General features: G+C 37.8%; 1 protein-coding gene across 1 annotated transcript in view; it reads right to left on the bottom strand.

Moving 5' to 3' along the window:
* Positions 1-7,377: 7,377 nt before the first annotated feature.
* Positions 7,378-24,147, bottom strand: part of ELL2 (elongation factor for RNA polymerase II 2) — a 93,643-nt gene continuing 76,873 nt past the window's right edge. Inside the window, exons 8-12 of the mRNA XM_069085143.1 lie at positions 23,137-23,731; positions 20,142-20,208; positions 13,706-13,877; positions 11,338-11,382; positions 7,378-11,246 (exon numbers count right to left, since the gene is read on the bottom strand). Of these exons, the coding sequence (XP_068941244.1) occupies positions 11,130-11,246; positions 11,338-11,382; positions 13,706-13,877; positions 20,142-20,208; positions 23,137-23,731 (996 nt within the window). The 3' untranslated portion in view covers positions 7,378-11,129. The remainder of the gene's footprint in view (positions 11,247-11,337; positions 11,383-13,705; positions 13,878-20,141; positions 20,209-23,136; positions 23,732-24,147) is intronic.

A 24,147-nucleotide genomic window follows, 5' to 3' on the forward strand; every position in this document is an offset into this window, starting at 1 on the left:
TTTTGGAGGGGGGAAGGCAGGGCAATTGGGGTTAAGTGACTTGCCCAAGGTCACACGGCTAGTTTTTGTGTTTAGTGTCTGAGGCTGGATTTGAACTCAGGTCCTCCTGACTCCAGGGCTGGTACTCTATTCACTGTGCCACCTAGCTGCCCCTTTGTTACTACTTTCAATTCACAACATTGATATGTCTGAAATCATGACGGAGAGTTATTTAACCTCTCTCTGCCTTAGTGTCTTCATCTGTAAAATGGGGATATCTTCCTCACAGGGTTAGGGTTTGTGAGGATCAAATAAGATAACACAGGTAAAGTATTTTACAAATCTTAAAGCACTATATAAATTCTATTGTGTTGTTATTGCTACACTGTGCTGTCATTGCTACATTATGCTATCATTTGTAGCCATAGAACATCACTAGCAGAATCTTAGTGTCTATTGAATTCTTACGTCTTTTTCACATTACCTCAATTTGGGGCGGCTAGGTGGTGCAGTGAATAGAGCACCGGCCCTGGAGTCAGGAGGACCTGGGTTCAGATCTGGCCTCAGACACTCAACACAAAAAATAGCCGTGTGACCTTGAGCAAGTCGCTTAACCCTAATTGCCCTCCAAAAAGCAAAACAAACAAACCAACCAAAAAAAAACCACATTACCTCAATTTTCTGTTCAGAATTTTCCATGGCTCCCCATTGTATACAGGCTAGATATCCAATGACTTGTATTTCTACTTAGGGACTTGTCTAAAACCTAGAGGCAAATGGACTTTTCCAGACTTCTCTGCCACCATGCTCCTATATAAACCCCAAACTAATCAAACGGGTCTAACTACTTCTCCCTTGAAACAATCACCTGTACTTTTCTCTCCTCCCCTCAGTAGAATGCACTCTCCCTTCCCTAATCAAAGCCTATCCTTGAAGGCAGAGATCCAGTCCTCTTGGAAACCTTCCCAGGGAGCCTCCCTCCTCTGATACTTGTCCTACTCATCAATCTTTATTTACTGTCCTGTATTTTTAGTTACATCTTTATGTATATTCTTATCTCCCCAATTAGACTGCAAGATCTTTTAATGTAGGACCTGTTTTATACATAGTACCTGTGCCTATTAATAAGCATTTATTTATTGCTTTGGAAGTATTGGGGAGCAGAAATTTGTTCTGGTAGGCACTGGGAGACTCTAAACCAGCATCAATAAAAGGAACATTCAAGTTAGAAATTGAGGTACCACAATGATGTTGTTCAGTCATGTCTGCTTCTTTGTGACCCCATTTGGGGTTTTCTTGGCAAAGATACTGGAGTGGTTTGCCTTCCTTCTGCAGCTCATTTTACAGATGAGGAAATGGAGGCATATATGGTTAAGTGCCCAGGGTCACATAGCTAGAAGTGTCTGAGGCCAAATTTGAACTCACAAAAAGGAGTCTTCCTGACTCCAGGCCTAATCCTCTATCCACTGTGCCACGTAGATGGTAATACACTTTTGAACTTCAATATTCTTTTTTTTTTCTTTTTGGAGGAGGGAAGGCAGGGCAGTTGGGGTTGTGACTTGCCCAAGGTCACACGGTTAGTGTTAAATGTCTGAGGAGTTTGAACTCAGGTCCTCCTGACTCTAGGGCCAGTACTCTATTCACAGTACCACCTAGCTGCCCCAACTTCAATAAATTCTGATAGAATTCAGGAATAGTGGGGAAATGGTCATTGTGCTTAGAATACCCCAAATAAACCTGAATGTTATGGATAACTAAATCAATTTTCTTTAGGAAAAGAGTCCTTTATTAAGGGTTTTTTTATGGGCAAGGTATTGTACTATGTCCTGAAGAAATTCAAAGATTTAAAAAATATCAGTGCTTATTCTCATGGAGTGTATATGCTATAATAGCAATGGTTCTCAAAGTGTGGTCTGGAGACCTCTGGGGATCTCTGAGGCCCTTTTAGGGGATCTGTGAGGTCAAAACAATTTTCATAATACTAAGTTGTTTTTAATTTCTAATGTGGTAGATAACAATACATGTAACCCATGTAAATCAAAGCTCTTTGGGGGTCCTCAATAATTTTAAAGAGTGTAAAGGGGTAGTGAGACCAAGAAGCTTGAGAAATGATATGTATGCTACAGTGATAAATATAATGAATAAAAAAGCATTGATTAAGCTCTTACTGTGCACAAAGCATTGCAAACTAAGTACTAGGGATACAAAGATAAAAGCAAGACTGTCCTTGCTCTTAGGGAGATCACATTCTGCGAGGGGGAGATCCACAAATAGGTTTCAGCTGCAAGTCATATGGACCAGGCCCATGGTGCTTCTGGTGCAGACACGAAGTACATGGTAATGCATCTTTAATATAATTTCCATCCATAAAACCATTGACAATGCAAGATAAGAGCAAGATGCCAAGAAAGCTGCTATCTACATCAAAAATACAGGTCTCAGAACATGTAAAGAGAGGGAATGTGCCTTTAGTAAGGGTGTTTCTCCAACATAACAGGTACCAGATCATTGCTTGCCTTCTCAATAGGTGGGGGACAAACTGGAGGAAGTGAGAATCTGGAATTGAAAAATTTTTAAAACGAATGCAACAAATAAATAAGAAATTTAAAAATAGGCATAGGATCAATCAATAAATATGTGGCCAGTTTTGTGCTAGGAGCTAGGATGACAAGTACAAGGAATGAAATAACCCTTGGTTTTTATGAAGCTAAATCCAAAAAACAGAGAGGTACTTGGCGTCCTAAGATTGTAAAACTCCATTGAATACCTGCTGCATACTGAATATGCTATTTATTTTTAGCCATGTGCATTTTTACTTAGGAGTGGGGTCTGTATACTTCACCCTAGATTTTTCCAAGGTTTGTTTGTAGAATTCATAGCATTTCTTAGGTTTCTGAATTATTTTATCTCTCTCAGTAAAGGACATGAACCAGGTTTTGTAGGCTAAAGGCTTTCTAACTTTTTGGTCTCCTATTGACAGAACAAAAAGAAGGGTCCTAAGTCTCACATCCTGCGAGCAAATCTCTCCTATATTTCAGAGACCAATATGTATGGCTCATTGTCTTCCTACAATTGGTTACATTGTACGAAGGATTCAACTACAGCAAATACACAAGGCATGGGCAGCCCCGCTGAATCATCTAGGCAAGAAATGCAAAGAGCTCATGTTCACAGTCTCAGTCCTCACTCCCCATTCATTAAATCATGCATGACAAAAGTATTTGACCCCAACCATACATTTAGCAATAACTTTGTGTCAGGACTACTGACTACCATTGCTTCCCTCCCTTCTTTCCTCAGCTTAAACCTGTAGGACAGGTTAAGTATAGGCCCCAACCTTTAATAAAACAAACCCCCAAACACTCCACCCCAAAACATCAAGCCTCTCTCCACCTTTGTCTCCTTTGTATTTCATTTAAAACTGATTCATCACAGGATTCTTCACCTTGAAACCAATGGCCCAATAGATCTTTGACACTATGCACATGGTTTGTACTTAAAATACCTTTCATTCACTGAATTGCACATGCTTTCCAACCAGTAATTAATCCTTCCAATTGTCCAGTGAGGTTGGCATTATTTTTATTTTTAGAAGAGGGATAAGTTAAATAGACTGGTCAGAGGTATGAAGCATTCCATGAATGAAGGCCCAATTCACAGCATTCTGCTCCTGGGAGACTGATTCATCTGATACATAGTTCTATGGTTGGAAGTGAAATTCTGTGTGGCCAGACATCCCACACCTGAAACACTACATAAAGACAGTACAGAAGTAGTTTAACTAGTCTTCTTCCCATGGATCATGCTGACTGGGTTCATGATAAATTCATGCTATCCAGCTTCAACTGGGCCCTCACTGCCACAAGGCGATCCTTTTACAATATCCTTGTCTAATTGATTCCTTATCTTCCTCTCTACAGAAGTCATTCTAAACCCTTTCTCTCCTGTCCCTCCCCTCCCCTTCAGTGGAGGAACTTGCCTCTTAACTGGTATTATTCTACGAGAGCACCGTCTTCTCACCTTTTCATCTCAAATCTCCTTGACATTCTCTCTCTCACCCTCCTCCTTCTTCCAGTCTCCTTTAATGAAGTGGGCTTCTCTGTGCCAAGACCAACCCCACTACATCTGCCCTTGATTACATCTTGTGATGTGATTAGATTTTTATCCTTCAATCACTCCCTGGCTAATCTTCAACTTTTCTTATCTACTAGTGCCTTCCCAGGCAGCAAACACATACAGATCTCTTGTATCATCAAATAACCTTCACTAGGCCCTACTAATGCCTCAAACTCTGTCTCTGTCTCTCCTCTCCTCAGCCAAACTCCTAGAAAATGGTCCTCTAGCTGGCCCATGTCCTCTCTTCTCATAATCATTTCCTAACTCTTTGCAGTTTGGGTTCTAACTCCATAAGTTTATTGAAAGTGCTCTCTCCGGGGTGGCCAGGTAGCACAACAAGTAAGAGCACCGACCTGGAGATCGAATCCCAGGCTCAGACACTCAGCACCACACCCAGAAATAACTGGCCGTGTAACCTTGAGCAAGTTACTTAACCCTGATTGCTTAAAAAAAAAAAAAAGTGCTCTCTCCAAGGTTACCAATGATTTTTCAGGGGCAGGCAATCAGGGTTAAGTGACTTGCCCAGGGTCACACAGCTATTAAGGGTCGGAGGCCGATCTATACTCAGGTCCTCCTGGCTCCAGGGCCAGTGCTCTATCCACTGAGCCCCCCCCCAGCTGTCCCTCAATGATCTAATTATCAAACCTGATGATCTTAGCCCTTCATCTTCAACTTGTAGAACTTGGTACATTTGTCACCACTGAACATTCTCTCATTCTGGATACTCTCTCTCCCTAAAGCTTTTGTCACACTACTCTCTCCAGTATTCTCCAGGGGCCTGTGCTGGATCCTCTTCTACTTTCTTTAAGATTTCTCATCAATTCCCACGGAGAGGGAAGAAACAAGCATCTATCAAGTGTATAAAGCATCATGCTAAGTACTTTACAAACATTATCTCATTTGATCTTCCACCATCACTGGGAGGTATGTGCTATTATTATTCCCACTTTACAGGTAAGGAAACTGAGGCAGAGAAGTTATGCAGGGTCACAAAGCTAGTGTCTGAGGCTGAATTTGAACTCAGGTCTTCCTGACTCCAGGCTCAGAACTCAATCTATACCACCTATAGATGCCATGGATTTAACCACCATCTCAATGCAGATCTATGTGCTTCCCACATCACTCATTGCCTACTGGCCATTTCAAATTCAAAACATTCCAAATGGAATGTTTTCCCCCCAGTCTGACACCCAGCTTCCTTCCAAGTTTTATTTCTGCCAAAGGTATCAGTACTTTTTCAGTTTCCTAGATTAGTCATCTCAACATCAGCCTCAACTCTTTACTCCTTCATCCCATATATCCCATCAGTTTCCAAATCTCGCTTCCACATCTTTGACTTGACCCCTTTTCTCTATTTATAGAGATACCAACCTTGGTTCAGGACTCCAACTCAAACTCTAATGGCTCTCTATTACTGACTCTGTGGGGAAAAACAAAAACTTCCTTTGTTTAGTTTTTAAAGTCCTTCATAACCAGGCTCCAACCGATCTATCCAGCCATACTGCACATTATTCCCCCCCCCTATACTCTGCCATCAGCCAAACTGGCTTTCTCTCTGTCCTTTCCACATGACACTCCCATCTCCAGTCTCCTTGCCTTTGAGCACTTGTCACTCCCCATATCCACAATCCACCTCTCCTCACTTCTGCCTCACACTATCTCCCTCTTCAAGATGCAGCTCAAGCCTGACTTTCTATGCAAAGCCTTTCCCGATCCCTCAGCTGCCAGTGCCTTCCTTCCAAAACTATTCTGTACTTACCTGCTTTGTATTTGCTCTTTATAGTCTCCTTATATGTAAGATCCTTGAGAGTAGAGATTAGTTCACTTTTTTTTTTTGCTTTTTGGAGGGGGGAGGGCAGGGCATTTGGGGTTAAGTGACTTGCCCAAGGTCACACAGCTAGTAAGTGTTAAGTGTCTGAGCCCGGATTTAAACTCTGATCCTCCTGACTCCAGGACCGGTGCTCTATTCACTGTACCACCTAGCTGCCCCAATTAGTTCATTTTTTTTTGGTATTTATATTCCTAGTACCTAAAATATTGCCTGATATACAAGAGGCACTTAAAATATGTGTGTTAAAAATTCTCATCCATGTCTTGCCAGAAAGCATCTGTAGTGGATTTATCCACTACAAATTTAGGAAAATTATTATGGCACTAATAATGCCTACTGGGTATCATACTTTGCAACTTTAGATAATTTTTTAGTAATATTAAAAAGGCTATTAACTTTCCTTATTCAAACTATTGCTTTTCCAAATGTACCTCTTTTTCAGTATTAATACTCTTTATTTGTGAAAATAGTGGATGCCTAAGGAATAGAAACTTATTTTTAGAGCCAAAGTTCCTAACCTTGGGTCTATTAACTTTTCTCATTCTCTATACCTCCATAGTATTCTAACTATTCTTGATAACTTCTATTTTATATAAGCATTTTGTGGATCATCTTTACCACTACATTGGATCCAATGATTCAGAAATGTCCTAAGCAACTTAGGATCTCAGAATTGGAGAGTTAGAACTGGAAAACTCTTGGAGTCCAAATCCACCTTTTTTGACAGCTGAGGAAATAGTGCCCAAGATTATACAGCTAGTGTGGGGGTGGAGAACCTGGGGTTTCAAAGCCACATGTGGCCCTTTTGGTCCTCATGTGTGGCCTTCTGACAGAATCCAAACATTATGCTCCCCTTGTGAAGTTTGGATTCAGTCAAAGAACCACACATGAGGGCCACATGTGGCTTGAGGCCACAGGTTCCCCAACCCTGAGCTAGTGGATGTCTAAGGCAGAATTCTGAACTTATGCCTTCTTGATTCCAAGTGCACCATCCTACCCACCCTGCCACCTCTATCTCCTCAAAACTGAGACTGCCATTTTCTTTCTTTTTTTTTTTTGTGTGTGGAGGGCAACTGGGGTTAAGTGACTTGCCCAAGATCACACGGCTAGTAAGTGTTAAGTGTCTGAGGCTGGATTTGAACTCAGGTCCTCCTGACTCCAGGTCTGGTGCTCTATTCACTGAGCCACGTAGCCACCCCAAGAGTGCCATTTTCTGAATCTAATTTTTACATGCTCAACAATTCACAAATTTACCTTAGCTGGAAGAATATATCCCCTCCTCCATGAATGTCACACTTGCATGGATGAAACAGGGGCTTAGAGTAAACAATTCTAGTTTACATTACCCGGAATATCTTACCAGGATTATCTTTGTGTGCCTTTATAACAGATATACAAAGATTAAAAAAAAAAGTTAAATATTTTGAAACGAGACAAGAAAAACAACAGGATTGCAAAGTTAACATTTGTTTTATTGAACTAAAATTGGTGTAGAACAGTGGGGGCAACAATGGCTCAAGTGTTCATTAGCTTAACAAAATGTCTCTGTGGCATTTTACCTTTGAGAGTCCTAATATGGATTGTGTGGAACCGAAAAATAATGTGGGTATGTATTTTTTTTAAACACTTCGAAAAATTCAAAAAGAGCCTCACAGCCCTGTTTAGTCTTCATGTTACAAAATGCTTTGCAAACATCCCCTGTTGTTTTCCTTTAGTAGTGTCCATTTAATATTCCTCCCCCAAAATGTTCCTTTCACAGTGCTGGCTATATTAACTCTTTCCCATTAGGTATGTGGAAGGAAAGGATTGAGTAACACTTAGGCAGATAGCTAGCTGTAACAACTTCAAAAGTGGCGAAGGCATATGCCAAACATGTGTGGTGAGTTAACATTGCCAGAAAGGCAATGGACTGGCTAAAATGTCTCAGTAAAGTTTAAAAAATAAAGATGGAATGAGTAGAACTATCAAGTTAGAGTATATCTCAAATGATGCATCATTTTTGTTTAAATCTCATTTCAGAACCTTGTTTTTAACATGTGAATCTGCCTTTGCTTTACATAATACAGTTAAATACTTCAAGGGAAAGTCAGAAAATTCTTCGAAAGATTGTAAGATGATTTCAAGATATACAGAAATTAACACTGAATTTTTTAAAAATTAAATTGTAAATTAAAAAAATTAAATTTAAAATTAAAGTAGCCAGCAATGATCTAAACTTGTTTCAACCAGCTACTCTGCAAGAATCAGGATTGCCTGTCTACTCAAAAGGCTGATCCCTCTTCCTAATTTATCACTTGAGAAACAGAAAACGTACAAAATGAGGAAAGAAAATCTGTAGTTTATTTGTTTTTATAAAACTATTTAGTATCATTTTGGTTTGATTTAAATCAACTGTTCATTCCATTTCATAAGAGTTAATTAAAGAAGAAAAACTCTCAACGAGTGCTTTCAACTGATTTAGTCTAACTGCAGTGAAAGACATATGACAACCTTGACTGATGCTATTTTATGATTACTGTTTCTCTCAAATGAATCAAACTGTATACAAAGAGTAGTGTAACTGAACCTGCACCATCACCATCACCTGAAAAGTTTCATTTGGTTTTCATTTGAGAGAATCTATAAATCTTGCAGTGAGATTAATATTGTTAAAAAATATCACTTTGATAAGTTCATACACTTATTCAACAGAGATGTAGACTAGAGTAAGAGCAGATACGTAGATTTAAAGAACTACATTTTGCAACCAGTAGACAGACATACATTTTGCAAGGATATGCTCAATGCAAAAGATGCCATCTACATTAAGGCTTTTACAGTAGGTGGTGAAGCCTAAGGATGTGCAATGCTGGACTATACATGTGATCTCCAGCTTAAGTCATGACCCAACCTGTAAACCAGAAGATGTGCTCACATGTTTGTGGTAGTAGTTTTTAAGCAGGACAAAATTTTGGCTACAGGGAGAGTCTTATTTGTAAACATATATTTCAATAGGAATTGGCATGGAAACAATTATAGATGAACTCTAGCATCACAGCTAGAGAAGTGACTTGTACATGAATGATGATGGGCAGACACTCACATAGGCCTTTTCTCTCTTTTTCTGTTATTTAAACTTGCATTTTAACTGAAGATGATCTCTATGGTTCCTTCCAGCTCTAAAATCCTATGACCTGCAGACTGAAAGATCTGGAGTTGTACCCAAGCCTTTAGAAGTGCATATTTCTTGTCTTAAAGCCAATATTTTTTTTGTTAACCTACCAATTCATCATCATCCAAGTAGTTACAGCAATGAATCCCTTCTGGGATGAACTGCATTATTTATAGATAAAATGCTCGAGACAGACTGATAAAATCATAGTATGTATAAAGACCAAATTCTACCTTATCCCTGAATAAATCCCCCTTGGTTTGTATATATGGATTTTTAATTTGGAATCCTATTAACATCTAATAGTGATTGTATCAATTATGAGGTAAGAGAAAGAGCACCAAGAGTCTCAATGATGAGGAGTAAAATACCGTGAATTCTGCTCTACGTAGTAACAGGACTGTTGGTTATAGTTATGGGAAAAAGAGCTGGAGTCAAAGGCAGACTTGTTGAGCCTTTGCACAATTCTCTCACACAACCTAATCTTTTTGGTGAATGTCCTGGAAGGACATTGGAGAGAAGGCTCCCCCTCCCATCCCTGACTACTGGATGATGACATAGTACCTCAAGTACCCTAGACACCAAACATATTCTGGTTTACAGTCATACACAACAAATTTGGTTAGGTTTTTTTTTTTTTTTTTTTGGATGCTGGAGACATTTATTAAAGACACTACCAAAATTTTGGCAAACATTCCAAAAATCAGATTTGTAAACATAATGCTTCCCTTTTCAATTGGCAGCACTTTGAAAAGACAATACGGTAAGACAACACAATTTAAGCCAACGTTAGCTCAAAATCCTTACATGCTCGACCAAATAACTTATGTTCCCACATGATGAAACAAGCGATAGTTTAAATCAAAGTAAACAGATAAACTGCATGAAATGAAAGTTTGTGCTGTTTGATGAATCACAGTATTTTATAGTTAAATATATCTGTTCTTTGTTATATTCCTGTCACCCAGGAGAAAAAAAAATCTTTAAATATACATTTCATGTAGGCAATAGCTTCTTTGCATATCTCTCTTCAAAAAAATACTTTATAGCAGTATATAAATAGGTCACCTACATGTTTAATTTTATAATTTTGCCCCAAAACTATAGATCAGTTTCATTTTCATAACATTGATTTTCCCCAACATTAATAAAGCTGACAAACTGTTGAAATGGAAATGCTTTTGTCTTCCACAATAGAAGTAGCAATTTTATAGGAAAAACCCTACAGTAACACTCGTCAGTTGTTTGAACCTGAGCGTTTTGGCCTACTGAGAGCAGCAGCTTTTTTTCTTCATGCATGCTCACATCCACACAACCTCTGCACACATACAGTCAGTACAAGCACACTCTTACAGACGCTGGTAGGCAACAATGTGCTTCTCCATCGCTTTGATAAAATGGGAAGCAGTGTAGCTAATGATTAACTACACTAGGTATACAACAAGCAAACACCTTAAGGCAACCATTGCAATGGGAGGGGGGTTAACTTGTAGGGATAAATTACTGTTTGAGATCAAGTCAGGTTGTATATAATTTATACATATATATGTACATATATGCATATATACATATATATATACACACACACACCTTTCTATTTCTTAACCCTCCAAAACAACGTTTTAAGTTTTTTTTTTTGTATTTTGTGCAAATTTCTAAACCTTCTACCAATTAAGGCAAAGAGTTCGCATTAATAAAGGTCAAAAAACAGGCCTATATTTATCCAAAAGCATCTCAACTTGCTACATTGTTATTTCTTTGAAAATGTTCACAACCTTTAAGTATAGACACTGGACTCCCAATATCTAAAAGTGATCTCCATGGACAAACTAAAGTCTTGAGGGGGAAAAAAGGGACCAGAAAAAGCAGCTTCAAATATGCAGGGAAGCAAAATAAAATAAAAAAAAATAATAAAAAAAGTAACTCAAAGTTTGCTAATACTGAAACTTTCAACTGACGAAGTTTCAACTTTTTAGAATCTTAGAGCAACTCATTTGGAATTTTAAATAAATAAGCTTAAGTTTATTCACATCTTCTGGTCTAAGCAGAGGTCTAGTGCCAGGACCCTGCTTGCTGTTGGTCGAATTCACCTATTAGTCTTTTGATGTGAGCCAACTTGTTATGAAGATATTCACATCTGTATTTTTCTTCATGGTAATTGGGACTAGACTGTGGAAGGGAAAAAAAGTTGGTTTTAGAAACATATATTGTACTTTTTTTTTAACTACAGAATAGAAAACAAAATACTGACTGTCTATACCTGATTGATCTTCTTATATTCTTCTAAGACTTCTTCATGAATAGTCTATAAAACAAAAAGTGTGAAATGAGAGCAGAAGGCAGAATTCTTTAGGAAGAATGAAAAATTGATCTCATTGGTAGGAGTTCAATTTCATTATGAAGTTTGTTATTAACTAATAATGCAGAAGGAAATAAGAATTAAATCCATCTCCATTGTTTATACCCTAACTCACTGAGTAATCCTGTAAAAATGGTGCAACTCCATAAAGTATATATAAAAATATTAAACCCTATTAAATTTATCACATAATGAATCTTCAGGACATGAACCTTTAGGGTTGTTCTTCCATGGGGGGAAAAGGGAAGATAAATTTATACTAATCCCTACCTATTCCCATCTATCCCATTTTGTCAGTATTTTATATGCATTTTATGCATGTAAGTGTGATAATTAGTAACAGTTATCACCTGAAATGAAAGTGAGAGCTCATTGACTTGGGTAGCTTGAACAAGGGTTGAGAAGGTAAAATCTGAAGTTGGGATGACAAATTTATAGTATTTGCTTATATACTGTCTTAGTTTATTTTATATAGTCATGTATATACACACATTATATATATATATATATATATACACACAACATATATTTATTTTATATATTGTCATGCTACTAATTTTTTTCCAAGGGGCTGAAATAAGGGTAAAATGATTCCACATATTTTTAAGCATATAATACATAGATTAAGTGTTAACCTACATGAGTCTCAGTAGTTAGTAAACAATGTACAAGCTAATATACCAAGTATTGAGGATGCAAAGGCACAGTCCCTGCCAACATGGAGCTTAGGAGCTTACCATATAATGGGAAGAAGGATAAGGTGTGCAAAATACGATGTGAGGAAGAACTGAGTAAGTGGAAAGGAAGAGATCCAGACAGTGCTATGAGAAATCTAGGAATTTCTGTAATAGGGAGGGCAGGAAAGGCTTAGTAACTGATGAGTGACTTGGATTATGATGTAAGGGAATTATTTCAAAAAGGACAAAATGGAAACGGTGGGTACATTTCATCTATGGGGTGATGGCACGCACAAAGGCAAGAAGACAGGCAAGACCAGGATGAAAATGAAGCAGTCCAACTTGGCTAAAACATTGGGTAAGTGAAATGGAATAGCATGAGATAAAAGGTAGGAGAGGTAGATTAGTGACAGATTGTGGAGGACCTTGAATGCCAAGTAAAGATATTTATTTATATTGCAATTGTTAGTCACAGTTTTGTTTGTTTTTTAAGTACTCTAATGACATTGTCTGATCAGCGCACTAAGATTCACATAAAGGATAGAGGAGAAAGAGACTTGAGTCAAGAAGGCTAAATAGGAAGCCATTTTCCACTTTACTAGAACTGGCTGGTAAGAAAAATTAGAGGGGCGGCCAGGTGGTGCAGTGAGTAAGAGCACTGGTCCCAGAGTCGGGAGACCTGGGATCAATTCTGGCCTCAGATACTCGGCACCCACACAAAAATAACTGGCCATGTAACTTTGAGCAAGTTACTTAACCCCGATTGCTTTAAAAAAAAATGAGAAAATGAGGAGGAACATTTAGTAAGATTATGTAATAACTCATATATGAAAAACACTAGTTAAGGAGGAAAAGAAGTAGAAGTCATCATGAGTATCGTCAACACCAATCTGACATGTACACTTTCACCACATAAGCAAATTTCTGATGTGACATTACTCAGATATTTCCCTCAGCAGACAGGAGAGGAAGTTAAGAATTAAAGCCCAAATGATTTAAATGATATTTGAGCAATTAAATGAGAATGTGCGAAAGGTTAAATCAGACATACTGGCAAACTTTTAATATTGTCACATGTGTTCATAAATGTTTTGACGATTCAAAAGTTTCTTTTGGGTGACAAATGCAAAAAAAAAAAAAAAGGAATTCCTAATAATTAATGGTTTCTTCAAGCACCACAGGCACTGAGCACAGAGCACCCATACTATGCATGCTCTAAGGGATAAGTCCTCATTTCTATTCATGCCAAGGTGGTACTTCTCTCATGGCCCTAAACATTATGGGTTCAAAGAGTTAATATTAATATATCTCCAAAAAGGACACACTCCTTCCACTCATGGGACAAAAATCCAACATCTCTATTGATAATAATTTTTCAATTAAAGAGCTCTTTGAATTACATACTGCCTCTCTAATTTTATATTAGGTCAAACATCACATATGTACTTGGGAACAGAATGATGGGCCCCCTCTCTGAGCACTGCAAAAGGGCCAAGGTTCTCTGATAGTGGGCTTGCATGGCTGGGTTAGAAATGGGAGATGGGGACAAAAAAGCTCAGTCACGCTCATGAGGTCAGGTCCACCCAGTTTACCTGATACTCCTTGGAGCCTGGAGAAAGGCGCTTACGTTGTGCATCGAGTTTAATAAACCTTCTAGCTACAGTCTCCATCCTGGCGTGCAAAGCTCTGTACTCGTCATACTCTGCATTGAAGTCATCTTTATAATTCTGGCGTTGCTCATGGGAGACAATAGCAATATATTTTCTAACAAAATAAAATTTGAAGGTTAAGATTATAAGGCAGAACATCTAAAAATATAAGCATCATCATTATGACTGAAGATTTTATTTAAATATTTGAAAAAAACATCTTTGATAACTTCCATTTTCACGCTTCTGTTACCAACTGTGACAAAAACCTACAAATATTCTCTTTGCTGATCTATCATAAACAAATTATCAAAAGCTTAAGGGCTTAAATGAAATTTGAGAAAATGTAAAACATCATCAATAACAACAACTTGGTAATAGAATGAACTAAAATGTCTTCAGACAAAAAAAGAATAATTTATGGAAGATTTATTCTCTTAAAACTACTTCTTTCCAAAAGCAGGCTACCACTAAACTAATCACCAATAACTATTTGACACAATGAGACATAAGAAATCAAGAACTGCAAAGTATTTATAATAACACAGGAAAGAATGTTCCAGATCACTAACAATAAGAGAAATGCAAATAAAAACAACCATAAGGTCTTACCTCACACCCTCACAAAAAAAACAGTTAATGTTGGAAGGGCCATGGAACAATGGGCATACTAATTCCTTATAGGTGGAGTTTTGAAATGGGTAGAACCATGTTGGAAAGCAATTTGGAATTATCAAGTGACTTAAAATGCCCATACTCTTTGAACAGGAGAGTATTACTGGGCTTATGCCCCCATGAAGCCATCAATAAGAAGAAAGTTCCCCGAAACACCCAAGATATTTATAGCAGCACCTTTTGATACTTAAGAATTAGAAACAAAGCAGATGCCCATTGACTGGAGAATGGCTAAGCAAACTGTAGTACATGAATGTAACGGGATATTATTATTATGTAAGAAATGATGTGGGTGATGAATACAAAGAAGCATGGAAAGATCTTATATGAACTGATTCAGAGTGAAGTAAGCAGAGCCAAGAAAACCATATACACAATAACAACAATTTAAACAGAAAAAAAACCCAACCCATAAACACCAAAAAAAAAAGTCAAAATTTAACAAAATTATAAAGATCAAGCATAACTTGATTGAAGAGATATGAGAAGACACTCTCTCCCCCTTTGTCAGTCTTTAGTTGTTACAAACCGTGCATGTTTTTGAACCGTTTCAATGTATTGATCAGTTCTGCTGATTTTTTTCCCTCTCAAAAATACCATATGATATATAGGATGGTTTTCTGGGAAGGGAAGAAGGATACTTGGGATAACTATGATGATTTAAGAAACAGAAGATATTAATAAAAACTTATTTAAAAATGTCATGAGGAATTTGAATGCTAGCATATAACCAGAAAAATAATATTGTATTTTACAAATGAGCAGGGACTCTTAACCTAATTAAAAAATTTTTATCTGCAGTACAATTGATTCCTTTTTTAATCCTGTGCATTTTTTTTTTTGGAGGGGAATGGCAAGGCAATTGGGGTTAAGTTACTTGCTCAAGGTCACACAGCTAGTAAGTGTGTCAAGTGTCTGAAGCCAGATTTGAACTTAGGTCCTCCTGACTCTAAAGCCTGTGCTCTATTCACTGTGCCACCTAGCTGTCCCAATTGTGTGTTTTCTTTGTCTTCAAAACCACTATTCTGAGAAGAGGTTCATAGGCTTCGCCAGAATGCCAAAGAGTCTAGGACACAAAAAAGGTTAAGGACTAGGAGTATTTCCTAAGGTGCAAGTTTGCATCTTAATTATATCGTATCCATAAGATATAAAAGAAGTGTTATTTATAGTTTATTTAACAATCACAGAACAAAGTCTATTCTAGGCAGAGAGGTAGAAGACACAGGGATTATAATCATGCTGGATGATTCAGAGATAATGACGTAAAGGGATTAGAATGAGGTTTTATTGACTGTCGAATTTAGTTTTTTGAAAACACTAATATGTCACACTGTATGGATGATACCTGGAAGCCAGTACTATACATTTTAAGATTAGGTTATTACACTCCTAAACGTAAGGTTACTTTTAATTTGCTTTCCAAGGAAAATGTCTTGATTTACATTCAACTCCATTTATTACATGATCCTATTGATTTCCTAGTAATGGATATACTACAGATGCTACAGGAAACAGTGATTTAATGCTCCACTTAGTATATTTATTCATGCTGAGTTGGTATGCAAGTTTAATTTCAGTGTAACTGAGACAGCACGACCATGCCAATTTCAAACCATCCTGCTGGCCAGAACTGCCAAGAGGGGCAAATTAGTCTTTATTGCAAGTGGATTGCCTTGACTGCACACCAGAGGGAGCCCAGAAAAAAAAAAAAGAATTTACTAGGAATATCAAGAATAGGCAAAATGGCTACACAGAACATCAAGTTTAGTTTTACTTTATCACTTAAAATATTTATCGCTTTCCAGATTCATGCTTTCCAGCCAAGGTTAAAGTTATCTTTTTTAGTGGTTCCGAACCACTAGGAATATGTTTGGTTATGTAGTTTAGGATTTTATCAGTATTTTATTTTATAACTTCTATTTAAACATTTTTTAAAATTTCCTTAAAATTAAAAGAAAAATGGTTCACTTTTTTGTTAAAAAAGGTCACTTAAAGTGGTACTAGAGCACATAGTGACAGCAATGAGACATGCAAAATAAATTATGCTTCTTGTGGCCAACTCCCAGTTTTTAAAGAGATGATTATTCAAGATGGGGATAACTGTTCTTTGCTTTTATTTTGCCTTCTTTTCTTTCACAATCAGTGTTTGAGATACTAAAGTTAGCAAGACTGTAAGGTGGGATAGTAGAAAAGAAAGGCAATTAACTCACATCCACTTTGCTAATTGTTAAACATCCTTAGGAAAGTGTTTAGCTGGATTAAAACTTCTAGTTAGGATGAAGTTTAGAATTATGGGGGAATTATTTGTTCACTAACTGTCCATGGAAACTAGATAAAGAAAAACTGACACAGCTGACCACCATGTCCTCATGAACAATACTTTTTCCTCACGATGGTGGTGTTTTGGTTCTAGTCACACCTGCAGGATGGATGGATGGATGGATCCTTCTGAGTTTCCTTTGTAGTACTATCTCTCAATTCCATCCCCACAGTGTCAGTTTACCTGAAAGCCTCTGTCCTGAGCCTCTTCCCTCACCACATTTCTCAGTGATTTCATGAGCTCCCATGGAGTCCAATCTTCTCCATACTGACAACTCTCCAATTTCCATATCCACCTCTCTTCTTTCTCCTGAGCTCTACTCAGGCATCTCCGACTACCTGGGCATCCCACAGGCACCTCAAACTCACTATCTCTTAAACAGAAATCACTATCCCTTTCTTTATATCTACTTCTCCTAATTAACTTCTCTGGTTCTGTTTAGGATACCAGGACTCTTCTGGTCATTAAATTCTTCAATCTCACTTAACCCCCCTCCCCCACATCCAAGGTATTACTGCCAGGTGTTATTGATTCTGTTTCTTGAATATTTCCCACATCCACATTTCTTTTCTCTCATATCATAGCTGATACTTTAGGTCCTTATCACCTCTCATTTGGACAAACTGGCTTTCTGGTTCTCCAGCCCAGTCTTTCTAGCCTTCACAAAGCTGTTAACATCGATATTCCTAAAACATAGGTTTGGATCATGTCACTATCCTGCTCAAGGAGTGCTAATGGCTCCCGGTCCCACTCTAAGAAAATACAACCTTTTCTACTTGTTATTAAAGTTTTTTCCTAATCTGGCTCCAGCCTATCTTTCCAGAATGACTGATTACAGGTTTGACTGATTACTGTCCCTCACTCTATACTCTCTAGCCATGCTGGCTGCTTTTCCCACTCTCCTTATATGACATTTATATGGCTCTCCCTTCTGTACCTATGAATAGCCATCCTCCACTGTCACGCCTTCAATACTCTCCCCTTCTCACTTGTCAGCTCTAGGCTGATCACCCTATGGCTTCTAGCTCCCTTCAAGCCTCTGCTCAAGGGCACCTCCTTCAAGAAGCCTTTTTTGATTCTGTTTGTAGTGTCCCCTAACCCCATGAACCACTTGGTATCTATTTTTGTAAATATCTTTCATTAACTTGTCTGTGAACATGTTGTATTCTCCCCCTCCCCCCCACAGTAAGATCCCTGAGGGCAAACACTATCTCACTTTTGGATTTTTACTCTCAGTGCTCAGAACAATGCTTGGGACATAGTAAGTATTTCATTAATGCTTACTGATTCATACTGTGAAAAAGGCTGATTAATTGGCTAGGGTGTCAACTTCTTAAAAGTATATACACCAAAAGGTCATGAACAAAGTTTCTCATTCACCCCTCACACTCATTTTTGTATGCATATGTAATTATGCACAAGTTTGTTAATCATGAACATCAACACAAACATGTATAAAGGACTATAGAAGAGCTACTTAAATTGTGATTTCTTTTGAAAAAAAAAAAATGTAGTTACAAATGGCCCCAAATTTCCGTTAGATGCTGAAGATAAAAAAAATAGTATCTTTTCATATTCCTTTACAATGAATCTGTCATCACTAGTTATGTGGGCGGGGGGGAGGCGGGGTGTTGGTTCCACACACCAACAGCCAATGTTTGACAAAATACATTTTAACATTCCATCGTGGTAAATCCAACATCTACAAGAAAAGAATTTGGGGTATGGTACTGTCCTGACTTACCATATGAGAGTGGCCAACTTACAAAGAATAGTGAGTGGGAGCTGTCTGCTGTCTCACCAGAGAGCGCTGCTGACGGTCAAAGGCACTGGAGTGCCAGCTCAGCAGACCCTGCGAAGTAGCTGATTTGGTCCTGGCTGCTACTGGTTTTTTTTTTTTAGGCTTCTCTAAAGAGCTCTAAAATCATACACTAATTCAAACGAAAGGCATTATTTAGCACTGCTTACATGCCTCTTGAGCTATACAAGTAATAATTAGCATGGGAAGCATGCTGGATGTGGAGTCAAAGGAACTAGGTTCAAATCCCAACTTGCTATACTTACTAGTTATCTTACTTTCTTTAGTTTCTTTATCTATAAAATAAGGATTTTTTTGGATTAGATCAGGGTGTCAAACTCAAAACTGAAATGGCGACCACTAAAGTGTACATGAGGATCCTGGTGGGATACCGACTTAGAAAACCACATATTAACACTCTGTATGCTTTATTGTGTTTTAATTTATTGGTTAAAATATTTCCCATCTGCATTTTAATCTGGTGCTGGCTACACTCAGGAGTGCTGTGTGCCACGAGTTTGATGCTTCCGGAGATGATGACCTGTGCAGTCAGCTCTAAAGCTATGATCCTATGTTTCAGGGAATTATCATTCATAATTAAATTTGCTTTTCAAAATAATGTAATCACTTCATTAATAGGAACTTTAAAGTACTCGAAGGACATATATTTTGGAAAGAGTGTTTTTGGAGAATCTGGACAGTATAAAAGCCCGATGTAATCTAATAAAAGATTCTGACAGTGGCAAAGGTCCTTTGAAACACTAGCCTAAATTCCATTTAGCTTTTCATGTTTCATAAATGTTGTACATTTGTTCATAAAGCATTTGGAATAGGGTTTGCCTGACTCAATTCCTCTATCCTCCTGCTGCTTAATTATTTTCTTCTCCAACAGAACCTATGATCCTATGGAAAGCAGAAAGAGGTATCCAAATCATAATTTCTGCTTATAATAACATTCCCAACTCAGCATTTTAATATGTGGGTGGTATCATACATATATATGTATACATATGTACATACCCACACAAAGAGAGGACTTAGGCATTGTTCATATTTCAATATTTTCTCCATCTTAAAGGGAGAACAGGCCTTTAAGTGTTTGTTTCAGAATCAGTATCTGAAGAAAACAAAGTATTGCTGTCCTTTATATAATTAAAAAGCATGCTGTAAATCCCAGTGATTCCACATTTACTTATAACTAAGCCTCCCAAAATCACTGGCCGGCCCCCTAAGTCAGGCTTGTCAGCTTTGAAGTATTGGAGAGCTGAATTCTTCCATATTCAAATGCTTCCTTTACCCATGGAAACAAAGAGCAGGATTCCTGTACACTTAAAGGCCACTGAACAGAAGAACAGCCCAGAAGAAGGATAGGGCGGGACTACAAGCCTAACCAGGAAAGCTAGTTGGCAGGGCTAATTTTAGAAATTATCCGCTTTTTAGGGGTAGTCTTTTATGGGGAAAAAATTGTCAAAGTAGTTTATTTTTTAAGCCTTCTTAAATTTTCTGATTTGGAAGTCATGCAGAGAGAATTTGCAGACTTTTAAGCCCCACACTATCATTCTCTGGTGGCAGACATTTCAACTTACATCAAGTAATCCGGTAGTTCAATAGTTGATGAAGGATCTGTGGAGGCAGTGCACACCTCTTTAACTCCTAGGAAGAAAGAGAATTTTAATATGTTCATCACCTAACACGGTTATAATAAACCTTGAATTCTAATCCAGATCAGAAGCACCCAGAACACTCTTCCTAGAAATTCTATTCTGCCACCTCAATAAGCAACAGTGAGCAAGGAATACAATTGAACATGAACAATAGAGGCCATATGACTAGCTCTACCATGGCCAATACCAGGCGTTGAAAGTGCATTGGCTACTGCAGCGTCTGCACAATAAAGGAATCCAATCTTAACCCAAGGTCAGTCTTCTATTATTTCAAGAAAAGTTGTGGCATCTGCACAGCATTCAAGTACTGTGGTGGCAGATGCAGTCAAACAATTGGAGATACAAGTTTTACATCAACATCGAATTTTCATGGGATTTGAACAAGACAGACAAGACAACAATGTAAGGTAGCAGACTGCTTTAGTCACTGTATTTTTACTGCCACCCTTTTTGGGGGGAGATGGGGAGGAGGAGTATGAAGTCTGCTGAATTGTGTCGGAAGTTTTCCCATCAGTTTTAAGACACTTAAAATAAGGCAGTGCTATGCCCTATTGCATACTGAACTAACCTTCTAATGCTAAACACAGCTTTAAAAAAAAAAGAAAAAATAGTGTGTAAGTCCCTGAGGACTGTTATGAAAGTGTATAAAATCCCCACAGTATTCCATTTGAGTAAACTATCTTCAGAGAGCATGTTTAGTGGTTCTTTTAATTAGAGTAAATTTGTGCCATCTAAAGTAAAGTGAGGCTAATAAACTAATACTCTACCACTTGCTGGCTGGCAAAACGTAAAATCTTCTTTGCATAACAAAAGTGAACACTTTCATATCCAACCCCCCCCTCCCCCCCACTGCGTACAAGGCAGAGCTCTCCTTCCAGAGCCTGCAGCCTCTGTAAGTTTGTGGTTCTGAAGGATATTTGAGGAAGCTTTGGATAAAAATAAACAAACAAACAAAAAAAACCCAAACAACCTGTGACTATTATCCCTAGCATCTCCGTATGAGCCAAAGGAGAATACATCCTTGTGGATATCTGAGTACATGTCATCTGGTCCCTTTCCCTGGTCATTAAAAGGAGACTGATTTCAAACCAGATTCAGAAACGTGGCTCCAGATTTTCTTGTTTTTCTCTAACCAGGATTAGCTTTGGGAGGCACCAAACTCTGACTGAAAAACTCCAAGAAGCCTGAGACTGAATCTGTCAAGGGAAAGGAGTCTGACTCCTACTAATTTTTGAGGAAACACTGAGCCCGATGAAGAGCTGACTCAACCATCTCCGAAGTGTTGAAATGTGTGTCCCTAAGTATTAAATTGCTCTGGGCCCCCAACATCAAGATTAAGCCAGAAAAAGAATTCCATTTTGCAGGCAAGGGGGAAAGGTTAGGAGACAGCATATATTTGGAGATTTGACCTATGAATTCTGAATCCTGTACTTCTGAGGTTACTGAATTATGCCTCCTTTTTATCTGTCTAAATTAAATATTGTGGGTTTGGGAAAGCTGGTCCCTGCTTCAGACTCACCCTGCTGTGAGTCTATATAAGTACTTTAAAGGGCATACATTGACATGCTATTATACTCAAGTTCACTTAATGATAAATTTTACTACAAACAGATTCTACTGTACCTCTCTCCTGCAGACTTTTCATTGCTAAGAACACCATATAGCAAAAACAAAAAAAATTAGAAATTTGCACCATTTCAATTCTATACACAAATATAGAAAGTAAAACATGACATTCCTTAAAACCTTATTCATACACTTGACAAAAGTAGTAATTTTTCTGGGAAATTTTGCCTTAGTCATCTCCTGCATTTATAATTAGATACAAGATGAGCTTGGATTCTTCCATGTTTTGGTGAGCCTGACCTCAACTCTTAAAGAAGTAACTCTACAAGGCTGGTATTTTTTTCTGAAAAGTAAAAAAGTGAATTGTATTAACAGATTTTAAGTTCAATGTGGTGACTTCAAGAAAGCACCCTAAGAAAGCTCTATTGTGGGAATTACAGTACTTTAGCTTAGTGTTTTCTTTAAATGGGGCTTCTTAGCCTATATACTTGTTCCTATTTTCTTCTTACAATGTTAAGCTTCTGCCAGAATATCTAGACTTCCTATGTTTATGGTTCTTGGAAAAAGAGGACATATGATCTAGGTTTGGATAAAAGAAACCTATGTATATTGCCCTTTGCATTTCTGTTACCCCTGAACAACTGGGTAAACAGAAATCCAGAATTTCTTAATTATATTACTTTACTGATATGCAAAACTATTGGTATAACAAAAAAACATCTATATAAGACTTATCAAACTAATAAAATAGCAATTTATAGAAAATTGGCATGATTTTGAGTGGAGGTGATATTCTGAATTCTCAAATTTAATTTTATTTGCAAGTTCCAAAATTGAAAAACATTTTCTCACTTCTAATACTAATTATAGTAGTTATATTCTTTTCTGGGGGAGGAATAACTAATAAATATTCCTCATTGTTAAATAAATTTAAAAATGACACTCATAGCTGTTAAAATATCCTGTAAAGCTTCAATAAGACCTACTTTCTACAAGAGGCCTAAAGGGCATTCTTGGGAGGACTGACAGAGTAAACCCTATTGTTTTATTAACAAATACTAATGCTCATGTAAAATCATATCTAAAGATCTTTTTAAAAAGTATTTTCAAAGGAAAACATAGAAAAGTCAATGCGAAAAAAGGTTACAATTTGCCATAAAGAAAAAATGTGGGGAAAATAAGAAATTAACTAAAGAACTGGAGATCACTTGGGAAAAAACCAAGAAACTGTACCCCACAGCCCCCAACAGTACAGACAGCAGTCCATGAGAAACCAGGAATTCTCAAAGCCCCACCAGCATGCCCACATTAATGTTTTAAAATGGCAATCTTGTTAGAAATTTCAAAATACCTTCATTTGAATCCAGACTGGAGTTATTTAGCTTGGCAATTTCATCTTTTGTCTTAAGGTCTTTCTCCTTTTCCTCAATGTCCTGTTTTCTAATTTGGTCCTTTTCCTTATGTTTTTTAGATTTTTTTTTAGATTTTTTATGTGACATTGAATGTTTCTCTTCCATGGGCTTTGGACACTTCAACAGGATTGAATCAGGTGGTGGGATTTCCAAAGAAGTCCTAGAGGTATATTTGTCTTGCTGGTCCTCAAAGATGCTACCATTTTGACTAAAACTGTCAACAGGTAGGTCTTGAGTCCCCCGGCCTTCTGGAGTGCTAGGGGAATTGGAGTTAGAATTTACAGTCTGAGGAGGATTTGAAACTGGAAGGTGGGTTGAAGGAAGAGGTGGTGGAGTTGGGGTGGCGGCAGCTGCAGGAGGAGGAGGTGGTGGCGGAGGAGGTGGTGGTGGTGGTGGTGGTGGAGCCACAGCAATTTTTTCATGGGTGGAATTCAAATGACCGTTTAACGTGGGGTGAACTCTATTTGTTAGGTGAGATATCCGAGTTTTTTTATTCATTAAAGGATCTATGAAATCTGAATCCAAGAGGCGTTTCTGAAAAACAATAACAGAAAGGAAAACAAAACAGTCTGGTTGGCACAAAGATGGAACACAGTTTAAATCACAGGTTCATGCACGTTCAGTAGAATAGCTTTGCTCACACCTTAATGCTAAGTAAGGGTGCAACTTTAACTTTTCTCAAGTGTCAGCAACAATAAAAAATAAATGTGACTGTCACTTAGCAGTCTGGCTCATGGACATTTCTCTTAAGAGAGGGTATTCACATCTATCTGATCAGATCACCACCTCTCTATAAATGCCTCTGTCACAGAGATCTTAAGACATAGTAATAGCACTAAATAAAGCAAGTAGTCAAGCTCTACTAGCCACAGCTGACCTAGTTTTTGACAGTGTGAGGAGGAAGCAATTTATACCATTTCATCCTGTGAGAACTAACAAGACCTGGCAAA

The sequence above is a fragment of the Petaurus breviceps genome, unplaced genomic scaffold (genome assembly GCF_028583685.1).
Source record: "Petaurus breviceps papuanus isolate PSGF00001 unplaced genomic scaffold, PetGlider_PUasm1.0 175, whole genome shotgun sequence".
In the NCBI taxonomy this organism is placed as follows: domain Eukaryota; kingdom Metazoa; phylum Chordata; class Mammalia; order Diprotodontia; family Petauridae; genus Petaurus; species Petaurus breviceps.